The sequence below is a fragment of the Capricornis sumatraensis genome, chromosome 7 (genome assembly GCF_032405125.1).
Source record: "Capricornis sumatraensis isolate serow.1 chromosome 7, serow.2, whole genome shotgun sequence".
Taxonomy (NCBI): domain Eukaryota; kingdom Metazoa; phylum Chordata; class Mammalia; order Artiodactyla; family Bovidae; genus Capricornis; species Capricornis sumatraensis.
Window position 1 is genome coordinate 118,580,998 of NC_091075.1, and position 16,503 is coordinate 118,597,500.

General features: G+C 44.6%; 1 protein-coding gene across 1 annotated transcript in view; it reads left to right on the forward strand.

Annotated features, from left to right (window-relative positions):
• The first annotated feature begins 7,657 nt into the window (after nt 1-7,657).
• Nucleotides 7,658-16,503, forward strand: part of POLN (DNA polymerase nu) — a 142,448-nt gene continuing 133,602 nt past the window's right edge. Inside the window, exon 1 of the mRNA XM_068974993.1 lies at nt 7,658-7,790. Coding sequence (XP_068831094.1) covers nt 7,658-7,790 — 133 coding nt within the window. The remainder of the gene's footprint in view (nt 7,791-16,503) is intronic.

Consider the following 16,503-nt stretch of genomic DNA (forward strand, 5'->3'; position numbering starts at 1 on the left):
TCAGCAGTTGTGCCATCTGTATGTTCATTCTTTAATTCTTCTAGGTCTTTGTTAACTGACCTGTGCATTTTCTCCATTCTGTTTTCAGGGTTTTATCATCTTTACTATCATTATTCTGAATCCTTTTTCAGGTAGTTTGCCTATTTCCTCTTCATTTATTTGGACTTCTGTGTTTCTGGTTTGTTCCTTCATGTGTTTCTCTGCCTTTTAATTATTTTTTTAACTTACTGTGTTTGAGGTCTCCCTTTCCCAGGCTTCAGGGTTGACTTCTTCCTTTTGGTTTCTGCCTCGCCAAGGTTGGTGCGGTGGTTTGCGTAAGCTTCGGGTAGGTTGAGATTTGTGCTGAGGTTTTTTCTGTTTTTCCTCTGAGGGAAAGGCTGAGTGAGGTGGTACTCCTGTCTGCTGATGGTTGGGTTTGTGTTTTTGTTTTCTTTGTTGTTTGGATGAGGCATCCTTCAGGGTGCTCCTGGTGGTTGGGTGATGCTGGGTCTTGTATTCAAGTGGTTTCCTTTGTGGGAGTTCTCACTATTTGATACTCCATAGGGTTAGTTCTCTGGTCCTCTAGGGTCTTGGAGTCAGTGCTCCCACTCCAAAAGCTCAGGGTTTGATCTCTGGTCAGGAATGAAGATTCCACAAGTGGTTTGTTATGGTATTAAATGAGATTAAAACAAATACACAAAAATGAGAAACCAAAGATGAACCCCAGACAAATGGCAGTTACAAAATCAGGCAAATAATAATGAAAGTAATGGAATATACGCATATACACACACCTATAAGCAAAATCAAAACAGTCCAACAAAGATAAAGTACAATAGATTGACCTGGCAAGCAAAGGAAACCGAAAATTAATCTGCTAGCTAAGAACAAAACTAGGTAAAGCACAAGCTGGAAAATGAAACTAAAGCAAGGTGCCAAGTGGGGAATAAAGCAGTGAAAACAGAACGAGTGTGTTGAGAGGAAAGAATAGATACACAAAGTGGAGTAGAGGTAGTAAGATTCATATACATTGATGATCAACTGCGAGGGGAAAAGAACAGTAGGAAAAACAAAGGGATAAATGTAGGAAAAATGATAGGTTTAAAAGAAAATACAGAACTGCAAAAGCCCACTGTAGAGGCAGAGCTTTATAGCAGCAATAAAAAGGGCGTTTAAGAAACCTCAAAAGCTTACTAGATTTCACAGTGCCAATAACAGCTGTATTGGGGGCGGGGGGGGGTGAGAAAAAAAATTCAAAAGAAACTACAGAACGAGTCAAAACATAAGAATAATACTTGTTTTTCTCAAGTCACAGCTGTCAGCGCCCTTTCCCTCTGGGAGTCACAGTCCGCCTCCCCTCCCTCGGATGCCCTCCAGCACTGTGCTGGTCTCTGGACCTGCTGTGGGGGCAGCTCAGACTCTAATCTGGTCCTGCTCCTGTGTGTTCTTGCCTCCAGTGTCCACAGCTATCAGTGTGTCTTCTGTGGGAGCTCTCAGTGTCCTTTTGTGTATTCCATAGACAGTCTGCCTAGTGGCCCGTGTGGATTTAGTCTGCAGCTTGTAACCGCTGGTGGCAAGGTTTTGGGTCTTCTTTCTTAGCCATACTGCCCCTGGATTTCAGTTGTTTTATTTCCACCTCTGCAGGTGGGTCATCCACTGGGGTTTGCTCCTGAGGCTGCTCTGGAGGACTTGGGTCTGTCCCAGTGAGGGCCAAGTGTGGAGGTGGTGCAGCTGCTTGGGTTGCAGGGGTTCTGGCAGCATCACGTACCGGGAAGTTGGCAGGTAGGGCAACAGGAAATACAATGCTCTAGGAGGGTATGGCAGCCAGTATTGGCCGATACACTGCAGTATTCTTGCCTGGAGAACCCCCTGACAGAGAGGCCTGGCAGGGCACAATCCACAGGGTGACGAAGGGTTGGACACAACTGAAGTGATCCCACGTGCATAGACGCAAGACTTTTGCCTGTGGCAGCTCTGCCCCAGTGAGGGTTGATTGTGCAGGTGGTGCAGGGGACCCTAGCAGCACCAAGTGTGCAGGGATATGGAGTGCCTCAGCCGCAGGGGTTATGGCCATGTCAGAGTCTCTTTTTCAACCCTCTGGTAGCTGGCAATCAGAAGTCCTTTTTGGGTAGTCTTTCTCCATAGCTCCGCCCGTTCAGGCACTTAGAGGGCTCCCTTGCCTAGGGTAAAGGCAGAGGAACCAAAGGTCAAATGGCCAACATCTGTTGGCTCACTGGAAAAGCAAGAGAATTCCAGAAAAACATCTGCTTTGTTGTTTATGCCTTTGAACTGTGTAGATGACAGTAAACTGTGGAAAATTCTTTGAAGAGATGGGACTAGCAGACCACTTTACCTGCCTCCTGAGAAATCTGTATGCAGGTCAAGAAGCAACAGTTAGAACAGGACATGGAACAACAGACTGGTTCCACATTGGGAAAGGAGTACGTCAAGGCTGTATATTGTCACTCTGCTTAACTTATATACAGAGTACATCATGCGAAATGCCAGTCTGGATGAAGCACAAGCTGGAATTAAGATTGCCAGGAGAAATATCAATAATCTCAGATATGCAGATGAGGTTAAAGCATCTGCCTGGAATGCGGGAGACCCGGGTTCTATCCCTGGGTCAGGAAGATACCCTGGAGAAGGAAATGGCACCCACTCCAGTACTCTTGCCTGGAGAATCCCATGGAAGGAGGAGCCTGGTAGGCTAGTCCATGGGGTCGCAAAGAGTCGGACACGACTGAGCGACTTCACTCACTTCACTTCCACCCTTATGGCAGAAAGTGAAGAACTAAAGAGCCGCTTAATGAGGGTGAAAGAGGAGAGTGAAAAAGTTGGCTTAAAACTCAACATTCAAAGAACTAAGATCATGGCATCTGGTCCCATCACTTCATGGCAAATAGATGGGGAAACAATGGAAACAGTGACAGACTTTATTTTCTTGAGCTCCAGAATCACTGCAGATGATGACTTCAGCCATATGAAGTCTAAAAGACGCTTGCTCCTTGGAAGAAAAACTATGAACAACCTAGACAGCATACTAAAAAGCAGAGACATTACTTTGCCAACAAAGGTCCGTCTAGTCAAAGCTATGGTTTTTCCAGTGGTCATGTATGGATGTGAAAGTTGGACTATAAAGAAAACTGAGTGCCAAAGAGTTGACCCTTTTGAACTGTGCTGTTGGAGCAGACTCTTGAGAGTCCCTTGGACAGCAAGGAAATCCAACCAGTCCATGCTAAAGGAAGTCAGTCCTGAATATTCATTGGAAGGCCTGAGGCTGAAGTTGAATCTCCAATACTTTGGCCACTTGATGGGGAGAACTGACTCCTTAGAAAAGACCCTGATGGTGGGGAAGATTGAAGGCAGTAGGAGAAGGGGATGACAGAGGATGAGATGGTTGGATGATGGCATCAGCGACTCAATGGACATGACTTTGATCAGGCTCTGGAAGGTGGTGATGGACAGGGAAGCCTGGTGTGCTGCAGTCCATGGGGTTGCAAGGAGTTGGACATGACTGAGCGACTGAACTGAACTGAGGGATTCAACCTTTCTGCAGGACAGAGCTCAGCAGTGCTTTGACTTCAGTGTGACTAAATATATCGTGACTGACTGAAATGAAATTTCAGAATTCTGTGAAAATGATTGCTCAGATGATGTATAACACTTTTAATTTCTTAGGCATGAAAATACTTAAATGTTGGATTGTATTGGTTGGGATATAAGTGTAGTATTTAGACAATTAGAAATTATTTTAGGAGTTGAGGCAAAATAATTCAAAAGACCAATATTGCATAGGAACCTGGAATGTCAGGTCCATGAATCAAGGCAAATTGGAAGTGGTCAAACAAGAGATGGCAAGGGTGAATGTCGACATTCTAGGAATCAGTGAACTAAAATAGACTGGAATGGGTGAATTTAACTCGGATGACCATTACATCTACTACTGCGGGCAGGAATCCCTCAGAAGAAATGGAGTAGCTATCATAGTCAACAAAAGAGTCTGAAATGCAGTACTTGGATGCAGTCTCAAAAACGACAGAATGATCTCTGTTCATCTCCAAGGCAAACCATTCAATATCACAGTTATCCAAGTCTATGCCCCAACCAGTAACGCCGAAGAAACTGAAGTTGAGCGGTTTTATGAAGACCTACAAGATCTTTCAGAACTAACACCCAAAAAAGATGTCCTTTTCATTATAGGGGACTGGAATGCAAAAGTAGGAAGTCAAGAAACACCTGGAGTAACAGAAAATTTGGCCTTAGAATGTGGAATGAAGCAGGGCAAAGACTAATAGAGTTTTGCCAAGAAAATGCACTGGTCATAGCAAACACCCTCTTCCAACAACATAAGAGAAGACTCTACACATGGACATCACCAGATGGTCCACACCGAAATCAGACTGATTATATTCTATGCAGCCAAAGATGGAGAAGCTCTACACAGTCAACAAAAACAAGACCAGGAGCTGACTGTGGCTCAGATCATGAACTCCTTATTACCAAATTCAGACTTAAATTGAAGAAAGTAGGGAAAACTGCTAGACCATTCAGGTATGACCTCAATCAAATCCCTTATGATTATACAGTGGAAGTGAGAAATAGATTTAAGGGTCTAGATCTGATAGATAGAGTGCCTGACGAGCTATGGAATGAGGTTCGTGACATTGTACAGGAGACAGGGATCAAGACCATCCCCATGGAAAAGAAATGCAAAAAAGCAAAATGGCTGTCTGGGGAGGCCTTACAAATAGCTGTGAAAAGAAGAGAGGCAAAAAGCAAAGGAGACAAGGAAAGATATAGGCATCTGAATGCAGAGTTCCAGAGAATAGCAAGAAGAGATAAGAAAGCCTTCTTCAGCGATCAGTGCAAAGAAATAGAGGAAAAGAACAGAATGGGAAAGACTAGAGATCTCTTCAAGGAAATTAGAGATACCAAGGGAACATTTCATGCAAAGATGGGCTCGATAAAGGACAGAAATGGTATGGACCTAACAGAAGCAGAAGATATTGAGAAGAGGTGGCAAGAATACACAGAAGAACTCTACAAAAAGGATCTTCACGACCCAGATAATCATGATGATGTGATCACTCATCTAGAGCCAGACATCTTGGAATGTGAAGTCAAGTGGGCCTTAGAAAGCATCACTACAAACAAAGCTAGTGAAGGTGATGGAATTCCAGTTGAGCTGTTTCAAATCCTGAAAGATGCTGCTGTGAAAGTGCTGCACTCAATATGCCAGCAAATTTGGAAAATTCAGCAGTGGCCCCAGGACTGGAAAAGGTCAGTTTTCATTCCAATCCCAAAGAAAAGCAATGCCAAAGAATGCTCAAACTACCTCACAATTGCACTCATCTCACATGCTGGTAAAGTAATGCTCAAAATTCTCCAAGCCAGGCTTCAGCAATACGTGAACCGTGAACTCCCTGATGTTCAAGCTGGTTTTAGAAAAGGCAGAGGAACCAGAGATCAAATTGCCAACATCCGCTGGATCATGGAAAAAGCAAGAGAGTTCCAGAAAAACATCTATTTCTGCTTTATTGACTATGCCAAAGCCTTTGACTGTGTGGATCACAATAAACTGTGCAAAATTCTGAAAGAGATGGGAATACCAGACCACCTGACCTGCCTCTTGAGAAATCTGTATGCAGGTCAGGAAGCAACAGTTAGGACTGGACATGGAACAACAGACTGGTTCCAAATAGGGAAAGGAGTACGTCAAGGCTATATCTTGTCACCCTGCTTATTTAACTTCTATGCAGAGTACATCATGAGAAACGCTGGACTGGAAGAAGCACAAGCTGGAATCAAGATTGCTGGGAGAAATATCAATAACCTCAGGTATGCAGATGATACCACCCTTATGGCAGAAAGTGAAGAGGAACTAAAAAGCCTCTTGATGAAAGTGAAAGAGGAGAGTGAAAAAGTTGGATTAAAGCTCAACATTCAGAAAACGAAGATCATGGCATCTGGTCCCATCACTTCACGGGAAATAGATGGGGAAACAGTGGAAACAGTGTCAGACTTTATTTTTTTGGGCTCCAAAATCACTGCAGATGGTGACTGCAGCCATGAAATTAAAAGACGCTTACTCCTTGGAAGAAAAGTTATGACCAACCTAGATAGTATATTCAAAAGCCAACTAAGGTCCGTCTAGTCAAGGCTATGGTTTTTCCTGTGGTCATGTATGGATGTGAGAGTTGGACTGTGAAGAAGGCTGAGCGCCGAAGAATTGATGCTTTTGAACTGTGGTGTTGGAGAAGACTCTTGAGGGTCCCTTGGACTGCAAGGAGATCCAACCAGTCCATTCTGAAGGAGATCAACCCTGGGATTTCTTTGGAAGGAATGATGCTAAAGCTGAAGCTCCAGTACTTTGGCCACCTCATGAGAAGAGTTGACTCATTGGAAAAGACTTTGATGCTGGGAGGAATTGGGGGCAGGAGGAGAAGGGGACGACCGAGGATGAGATGGCTGGATGGCATCACGGACTCGATGGACGTGAGTCTGAGTGAACTTCGGGAGATGGTGATGGACAGGGAGGCCTGGTGTGCTGCGATTCATGGGGTCACAAAGAGTCGGACACGACTGAGCGACTGAACTGAACTGAACTGAACCTATTTATCAGTTATTACATGACATGTTTCTTGATGGCCTGGTTTATATGTGGCCTGTGTTACATACTAAGTAAGCTTTATGGAGGCAAGAGATTTAGACACTACTTTCAAGAAGTATTACTGCTCCAAGAATGTGTTACCTGCTTGTTATTGTGGAATGCCTATTAACATCTATACATTTTAAGTGGTTCTATAGAGGATTCTTTTAGGTGTAGCCGTCAGAAAATGGGTATGTTTAGGTGACAGATGGGCCTTGACAGTTTCTATAGTTCATCGAACAAGTATGTTTTGACTGTTACTATATTGGTGTGTCATTTAGCACTTTGTATTTATTAAATATACTTTAATATGCTTGAAAAATCTGTAGCAATAAATTTCATCTAAGACTTTGCTATTCACGCCTCACAAGTGACCTTTCTTTTGTTCCTTTTTTTCCCCCTCTGCCCTACCTTGGAATCAAGAATTTACTTGAAATTTTTCTTCAGTAATGCAGAAAAATGTCACCTGCTTTTCGATTCATGGGACAGCAAATTCTGTTTAGATTAGTGCCAGATACGTTAGATGTATGAACAGCTCCCTGATGGTTTGGACTGCCCCTTCTAGGCCTTCATCTGCTGGGCCCAGGGGGCCAGGATCATTGAGCCAGGCAAGTGAAGGGATGTCAGGTTATGCGTCTGTCATAATAGCTTAAGTCAGTTAAAAGTAATTATGTTACTAGATTTGTATGTTTGAAGACTATAACCACGGTTTGTTTCAAACCTCAGGAAGTAGGAAATATTTGAGTAGACTGCTTGCTTCAAAGTTGGTTAACTAGGAGATGCCGATATATTCCTACCATATGGTGTTGCCATAATTCCCAATGGAGCCTCTGAATGGTTTGTTTTCTTCTTAACTATCCTATCTGTATCATGAGGACAGTTGACAGCTATTTGGTATAGTGGTGAGTATAGTAATTTTCATGAATGTCTTGGCATAAAAACTTTTACAGGACTTAGTTTTTATTTTGAAGTCTCAAAATTAATATGTGGGTATTATGTTTATCTTACATTTAGGATTCTATGAAAATGGAAACTTATGAGGCGTTTGTAGGCTCTGACCTCTGTAAGATGCCACTGTCCAGTGCTGCGCAGAAGATTATGTCTGCTATGCATTCAGGTGGTTCAGTGGAATCTGAGAGCTGGAGAGAGAGTGAAAAGAGTGAGTAATTTTTATGAACCTTCATGTTTTTTGTTACCTTGAATTATTCTTAAGACCAAGTTTTGAAAATCATTGACCTTAAAAATAAAAGTTCTTTTACTAGCAAAAATGAGTTTGCTCGAGAATAGCAGTTTTGGACAAATATGCAATACAAAGGCCGAAGGCAGGTCTAACAAAGGAGAAGCACGTCGTTTCATAGAGAAAAAGGTGGATGTCGGGAGGGGTTGTTCTGAACCAAAGTCCACTGGAGGAAAGTGAGAGTTCAGAGTGGGGACGGTTTCTGCCTGAGTTGCTGGGGTGGTGACTCCTTGTAGGAGATGCTGCTGCTGCTAAATCGCTTCAGTCGTGTCTGACTCTGTACAACCTCACAGACGGCAACCCGCCAGGCTCCCCGTCCCTGGGATTCTCCAGGCAAGAACACTGGAGTGGGTTGCCATTTCCCTCTCCAATGCATGAAAGTGAAAAGTGAAAGTGAAGTCGCTTAGTCGTGTCCGACTCTTCGTGACCCTGTGGACTGCAGCCCACCAGGCTCCTCTGTCCATGGGATTTTCCAGGCAAGAGTACTGGAGTGGGGTGCCATTGCCTTCTCTGGTAGGAGAAGATGCTAGGCACATGTCTTCCTGTGGGGACCTGTGACTGGTTCTTCCTGTGACTGGTTTTTAGTGGCACTGCTCAGGAGCTCCCCCTTCTGGCCTCCCAACTCTATTTCAGTGAAAGTGAAAGTCGCCTAGTTGCCTTGGACTCTGACTGCAGGAAACTATACAGTCCCTGGGACTCTCCAGGCCAGAACACTGGAGAGTGTTTCCTATCTTTAGGGGGTCTTCCCAGCCCAGGGATCGAACCCAGGTCTCCCGCATTGCAGGCGGATTCTTTACCAGCTGAACCACAAGGAAAGCCCAAGAATACTGGGGTGGGTAGCCTATCCCTTCTCCAGCAGATCTTCCCGACCCAGGAATCGAAACGGGGTCTCCTGTTTTGCAGATGGATTCTTTATCAACTCAGCTATGAGGGAAGCTCCCATTTTAGTGAGGTTTCTCCTTAATTTTCAGAAAATGAAATGTAGCAGAGTGTTTTATAGAACTTCATGTTGTGCAGGGAAGTTTCTGCCTACAAATGAAGGGAGCCCAGCTCCCCCTTGCTTTACTCTCATCCAGTGATGACTGAGCTTCTGCTCACTGAATTTTACATTTTCTTAGCCCTTACTGCTTTTAAAATGTAACACACCCTTCCTTGTTTCAGGCATTTCTGCCAGACATTCCCTTAAAATCTGGACCAGATGTTCAAGTAACCTCAAAAGAGAGGGGCTCTTTCATAGTGCCCATCCAAGTGGGCTCTTTAGCTCTTGGGTCATTGAACCTGTATTTGCTTGTAGTTCATGGTGGAGGAGAGAAGTGTTCTTGACAGTATGTATATTATGCCACTGTGTATGTGTATATACACTCTTAACATGGCAAAGTTCAGTGGGTCTGTGATATGTGTTTATGACGTGATGCAAAAGTGAAAGCGCTGGCGTATCCTCACAAGTGTGACTGAAATGGTTGAAATACCAGGGTTTGTAATAACAAAGCAATTTTTATTTAAAATTGTAAATATGGGCCAATAATTTGTTTTCTGCTTCTACGGCGTAGGTAATAAGTGAGTGAGATATAATTAATTTCGTGGAGATGAAATAATTGAGAAACAGCACAAAAGCTGTTGTAAGTGTAGTCTGCTGATTATAGGAAGGCACTCGTAACATTCCCACCTGTTGATAGCCACGCGTCTGTTGCTGCTCTTTACAGACGCCACTGGTGAGCCGGTAAGAGTCTGGGGGTGTGGACTACGTGCCCAGCCAGTGAGAGTGTTTTAGGGGGAGTGTTGGTGCTTGGGGAGTGAATAAGCACCAAACGTCAGAGAGACAGCTCTCTCCTTTACTCTGTACACTTGCTCTCCAAAGTGAAAGAGCCGTGTGCGCTCGACAGAACTGAAATGCCCCTTCCTTCGAAAACTGGTGAGAACAATAAAACGCCTCTGGAAGCTATAATGTGAGTCTCTGTCGAGAAAAATGTATCACAGTCAGCCCATCTCGTGAACTGTCTTGCCATGCTCTTAAAATACCTCGCTAAATCCTAGTTTTCATAAACTTATTGAGATGATAAGGCATTACTTTTCTGTCCAGTTTTCTTGGATTTGGAAAAAGAGTAGAATTTTCACAAAGGTTTTGTGTCTGTTGCTGTGTAACACTTACTGTGAACTCAGTGACCTAACACACATTTGCTATTTCATAGTTTCTGTGGGTCGTGAGCCTGAGCATAGCTCAGCTGGGTCCTGTGCAGGGCTACTGTGCGGGTATCAGTCAGGGCTGGAGGCTCATCTGAGCCCTGAAATGGGGAAGCATTTGCTGGTAAGTTTACATGGTGGTAGACTCTTAGGGGAGGGTCTCAGGTTCTTGGTGACTGTTGGCTAGAAGCCACCCTCGGTTAATTTCCACATGGTTCTCTCCTCAGTCAGCTTTGCATTATGGCAGCTTACTTTTTCAAAGAGTGCAAGAGAGTGACATTACAGTCTTATGTAAGGTAATCACAAACATTCTGTCGCTGTTGCTGTATTCTTTTGGTTAGAAGTCCACCCACTCTCAGGGGGTTACACAAGGGCATGAATACTGGACGATGGGGGTCATGGGACCACCTTGGAGTCTGTCTGCCACAGAGTCCCACCAGTTTCATTATTTCACATAACTCTGAAAGTTGGATTGCTGATGGGTTATTGATAACTGATGCTGAACCTGAGTTGATTCCTGGACTCTTGCCACATGCTGAGCTGTTGTGTAAAATCCTTCTCCTTTGTAAGTAAGATATTGTAAATCAGAATTTCATTTCTGAATGCCCATCTCATACCAAATAAATATCAAAATTGAACTCAGAAATCAATGGAGATAAACTATTAATATTTGTTTTTACAAAATTATATTAAGTAAAACCAAACAGTGTTCTGTGTCACTTTGGGATCTAATTTTCTGATCTGCTAGACCAACTGAGGTATACACGTCCAGTAAAGACTGGACGGTGTGTATCCTCTTGCAGCAAAGTTAGCGTTTATTTTAAAACCCTCTGTGGTAAAATAAACAACAACAAAAAAAAGATGCAGAAACTTAAAATACAGCTCAATGAATTAATACAAAGAGAGCACCATGTGACTACTGCTTACTCTGCCAACATCTCAAAATTTCCTTCTGAATTAAAATCCTCTTCCTGCTCAAAGGTAACCATTCTCATGGTATTCATTACTCATCGTCCAGCACGCCAGAGTCCATCCTTCTCTTCAGAAGCACACCATCAGATGACGTACGTGGCTCAGTGTCCCTGCAGTCAGGTGTGGCCAAGAAGCAGCTTCCTATCTGCAGGGTGCGCCAGTGCCAGCGTAGGCCTGAAGACATCTGACTTGCTTCCTAGCTAGTCTCTTCCCTTTCCTCCAGTTAGAACCTGAAACGACTCCATTCCATCCTGCAAATGACAAGCGTCCTAGAGGACTGTGGCCCAGCATACTAGAGGGACCCCAAGTCCAGACTGTCTTCATGAGACAATTACTCCACCAACTGAGACCACTCACCTCAGAACAGGAGAGAGAGATAAACTTGTTGTTAGGCCATTGTATTGGTGGGTCTTTTGTGACTGTGGCTTAGCTTCTTACTGCAACTCATATACCTTTAAACTAGATGTGAAACTGAGTTCACCTGAGTTAAATTTGGCTTTCCTGGTGGCTCAGACAGTGGAGAACCTGCCTGCAATGTGGGAGTCCTTGGTTCAATCCCTGGGTCGGGAAAAATCCCCTGGGGAAGGAAATAATAACCCATTCCAGTATCCTTGCCTGGAGAATTCCATGGACAGAGAGGAGCCTGGCGGGCTACAGATCACAAAGAATCAGACACGACTGAGCAAGACAAGACTTAAATTTACATTGTTGTTTCAGTGTTCAGTAATGCCACTGAAAGCATTTGAGAAACTCTGGAGGAGAAAGATTTTCCAGGGTGATTTCAAGGTTGCCAGCTGGCCTGGTGCTATGGATAGTACTATGCATTTGATTAAACATGTATTTATTTGAGTACATCTCATTTTGTCTAAGTACCTGTAGAAATCAAATAACGTTTTCTACACCACCCTTATGGCACAAAGTGAAGAAGAACTAAAAAGCCTCTTGATGAAAGTAAAAGAGGAGAGTGAAAAAGTTGGCTTAAAGTTCAACATTCAGAAAACGAAGATCATGGCATCCGGTCCCATCACTTCATGGGAAATAGATGGGGAAACAGTGGAAACAGTGTCAGACTATTTTTTTGGGCTCCAAAATCACTGCAGATGGTGACTGCAGCCATGAAATTAAAAGACGCTTACTCCTTGGAAGAAAAGTTATGACCAACCTAGATAGCATATTCAAAAGCAGAAACTACTTTGCCAACTAAGGTCTGTCTAGTCAAGGCTATGGTTTTTCCAGTGGTCATGTATGGATGTGAGAGTTGGACTGTGAAGAAGGCTGAGCGCCGAAGAATTGATGCGTTTGAACTGTGGTGTTGGAGAAGACTCTTGAGGGTCCCTTGGACTGCAAGGAGATCCAACCAGTGCATTCTGAAGGAGATCAACCCTGGGATTTCTTTGGAAGGAATGATGCTAAAGCTGAAACTCCAGTACTTCGGCCACCTCATGCAAAGAGTTGACTCATTGGAAAAGACTCTGATGCTGGGAGGGATTGGGGGCAGGAGAAGAAGGGGACGACAGAGGATGAGATGGCTGGATGGCATTACAGACTCGATGTACGCGAGTCTGAGTGAACTCCAGGAGTTGGTCATGGACAGGGAGGCCTGGCGTGCTGCGATTCATGGAGTCGCAAAGAGTCGGACACGACTAAGCGACTGAACTGAGCTGAACTGAATACATATTTATCCAAAATCTTTTTTAACTTAATAGAGCTTAGAGGTGAATTTTTTTCTAGTAAAATAAGAATAGTTTCATAGACATGACAAATGAATACTGACTATGCCAAAGCCTTTGACTTTGTGGACCACAACAAACTGGAAAACTCTTTTTATTTTTATCATTGAAAATGTTTATTAATTTTTATGTAATTCTTCTAATCCCGAGAGAGACATGAGGACATTTGCTTTTTAAATCTCGTGGGATTTTTTTTACTCCCTTAAACAGAATCTCCGACGGCCTTGAGGCTTGCTTTAAAGCAGAGCCTGAGCAGCGATTTGCCTGAGAGGTAAGAAGCGTCCGAGGGTAAGGGAAGACTGGGCAAGCAAAACAAAGTAAAGGAGCAGACAAAGCAAACCACACAGCACAAGACACCCTGGCAAAGGCTTCTTGAGCCCCCACACGGTGGGCACCCCAGCCTTCGGTCCTTCTCAGATGTATTCCTCTATTGGTCTTTGCAGTCTCATGTCGCAAGAGAACAAGATGAACACAAGGCACACGGGGGTGGGCTGGGAGCACAGGGGTGTAGTGGCCTTGAAAGCAGCTCTCCCCGAGCCTCCAGAACCTGCCATGGGTAATGAGACAGTCTTTGAGGAGGGGCTGTCGGGTGGGAGGGTTTCAGCAGGTGCCGACGAGTGCCTTGAAACCGACTGGCTGAACACCTTTCCTCCCAGGCCTCTGTGGCCTGGGGTCACTCAATTTGCTCAGTTCTTGCTGCCTGCCCGCTTGCTCGCTCGCTGCAAGGGAATGCGTGCTTAGAGAGACGACGCTTCTGAGGTGGTACCCGGCTCTGGGCGCAGAGGACTTGGGGTGGGGAATTCAGGGGACCACACTTTCCTGTGGTGGGAAAGAACCAGGGAAAAAATGGGGGCAAGGGCAGCCAGCTAACAAGGGACCTTTGGCTCTGTCCTTTGTACTGGGGAGTGAATTTGCACATCTCAGCTGGGAGAGTCTCGTAGAACCGGTGCTCCCTGGGGACCAGGGGCTTGCACAGGGTTGTCTCGTTGAAACGGAGCACGCAGGAGTGCCCCCCGACCTGGTGGACAAAGGGCTCCAGCAGGATGCCCTTGTCACGGGGCTCCATGTCCATGGCCCTGAAGGCTGGGCTCATCCTCCAGGTGCGGGCAGCAGGGAGAAGAGTGGGCAGTGGGGTCCAGTGGCCAGCGCGTCCTCCGTCTGTCGTCTGTCCGTGTGTCCGCCTCTCTGGCCTCAGCTCCGCGGCCATGTAGACCAGGACGCTCTGCTAACTCAGCCCAGTCCCGCGGAGCTTCCTTCCTATTGTTCTGTGGAGAACTCTTAAAGAGATGAGAATATCAGACCACCTGACCTGCCTCCTGAGAATCTGTATGCAGGTGAAGAAGCAACAGTTAGAACTGGACATGGAACAACAGGCTGATTGCAAATTGGGAAAGGAGTACATCAAGGCTGTATATTGTCACCCTGCTTATTTAACTTATATACAGAGTACATCATGTGAAATGCCAGTCTGGATGAAGCACAAGCTGGAATCAAGATTGCCGGGAGAAATATCAATAACCTCAGATATGCAGATGACACCACCCTTATGGCAGAAAGCAAAGAACAACTAAAGAGCCTTTTGATGAAAGTGAAAGAGGAGAGTGAAAAAGTTGGCTTAAAGCTCAACATTCAGAAAACGAAGATCATGGCATCTAGTCCCATCACTTCATGGCAAATAGATGGGGAAACAGTGGAAACAGTGTCAGACTTTATTTTCTTGGGCTCCCAAATCACTGCATATGGTGACTGCAGCCATGAAATTAAAAGACCCTTGCTCCTTGGAAGAAAAGCTATGGACAACCTAGATAGCATATTCAAAAGCAGAGACATTACTTTGCTGACAAAGGTCCATCTAGTCAAAGCTATGGTTTTCCCAATAGTCATGTATGGATGTGAGGGGTGGACCATAAAGAAAGCTGAGCACTGAAGAATTGATGCTTTTGAACTGTGGTGTTGGAGAAGACTCTTGAGAGTCCCTTGGACTTCAAGGAGATCCAGCCAGTCAATCCTAAAGGAAATCAGTCTGAAATATTCATTGGAAGGCCTGATGCTGAAGCTGAAGCTCCAATACTTTGGCCACCTGATGGGAAGAGCTGACTCATCAGGAAGACCCTGATGGTGGGAAAGACTGAAGGAAGGCAGGAGGAGAAGGGGTCAACAGAGGATGAGGCGGTTGGATGGCATCACTGACTTGATCAACATGAGTCTGAGTGAGCTCTGAGAGTTGGCGATGGACGGGGAAGCCTGGCATGCTGCAGTCCATGGGGTCGCAGAGTCAGACATGACTGAGCAACTGGACTGAACTGAACAAATAAAGTTTAAGACTCCTCAAGGCAATTATTTGTCAAAATCCAATTCATTAATGTCAATTGTCTCTTTATTTCTACCAACTAGTGGAAATCTTTGCAGTTTCAAGCACAGAAAACATAAAGCTAAATGACAAAATAGATATTTTTATTATTATTTTATTCTGGTCAAGAATATATAAACATTTTTTAAATTTCTATTAAGTAAATGTAAAATCCTTATGTCCAGTCACTTGGTATACCCCTGTACCCAAGGCAGTCTACAGACTCAGTGCCATCCCTATCAATTACCCTTTTTCACAGAACTACATGAAAAAAATCTTTAAAGTTTATATGGAGACACAAAAGACCCTGAATAGCCAAAGCAATCTTTCTTGCCAAAGCAAAGAAAAATAGCTGGAAGAATCAGGCTCCCTGACTTCAGACTGTGCTGCAAAGCTACAGTAATCAAAACAGTATGGTGCTGGCTCAAGAACAGAAATTCAGATCAAAGGAACATGAAAGAAAGCCAAGAAATAAACCCACGCACCTGTGGTCAACTAATCTGCGATGAAGAAGACAGTGCTCTGCAGTAGAGGAAGGACCGTGTCTTTTACAAACGGGAAGACTGGACGACTACAAGGTAAAAAAATAAACTAGGACATCCTTTACCGCCACACACAGAAATAAACTCGAACGGGAGTGAAGGCCTAAATGTGAGCCTGCACCCTGTAAAACCCAGAGTAAAGCAGGCAGGACACTGACATGGATTGCAGCCACATCTTCATGAATCCATCTGCTAAAGTCGTGGAAATAAAACCAAAGATAAACAAATGTGACCTCATTAAATGCAGAAGCTTTTGCACAGCAAAGCAGCCATGAACAAAAGCAGCCGGGACTTCCCTGCTGGCCCAGTGGCCACGACACTGGTACGGGGGTGCAGGTTCGATCCCTGGTTGGGTCGGGGAACTGAGACCCACATGCTGTGAGGCCTGGCCGAAAGGCAGAACATACATAAGAAGACATCCCACAAAACGGGAGAAAACGATTGGCAAGTGACGCGGCTGACAAGGGATCAGGCTGCATTCAGGTTTAGCTCCAGTTTCCAGAAACAGTGTCTCCCGGCTTCGTCCTCTACCTAACCTTTGCCTTCACTCCTCCGTGTACGTCTCTTGAGTAGCGCGATGGCTGCATTTGCAAGGTTCTGCCCAAATGAGACTTCATTACCAGCATGCCTTATTGGAAGTGAACTGCACTGATTCATTTGCAACTCAGAGAATTTTCTGTGCTGTAATTTTTGTTTATTTGCGTAATGCTTTAACTCTTGATATATTTTGGGCTCTTTCAGTTCAGTTCAGTTGCTCAGGCGTGTCCAACTCTTTGTGACCCCATGAACCACAGCACGCCAGGCCTCCCTGTCCATCACCAACTCCTGGAGTTCACCCAAACTCATGTCCATTGAGTCGG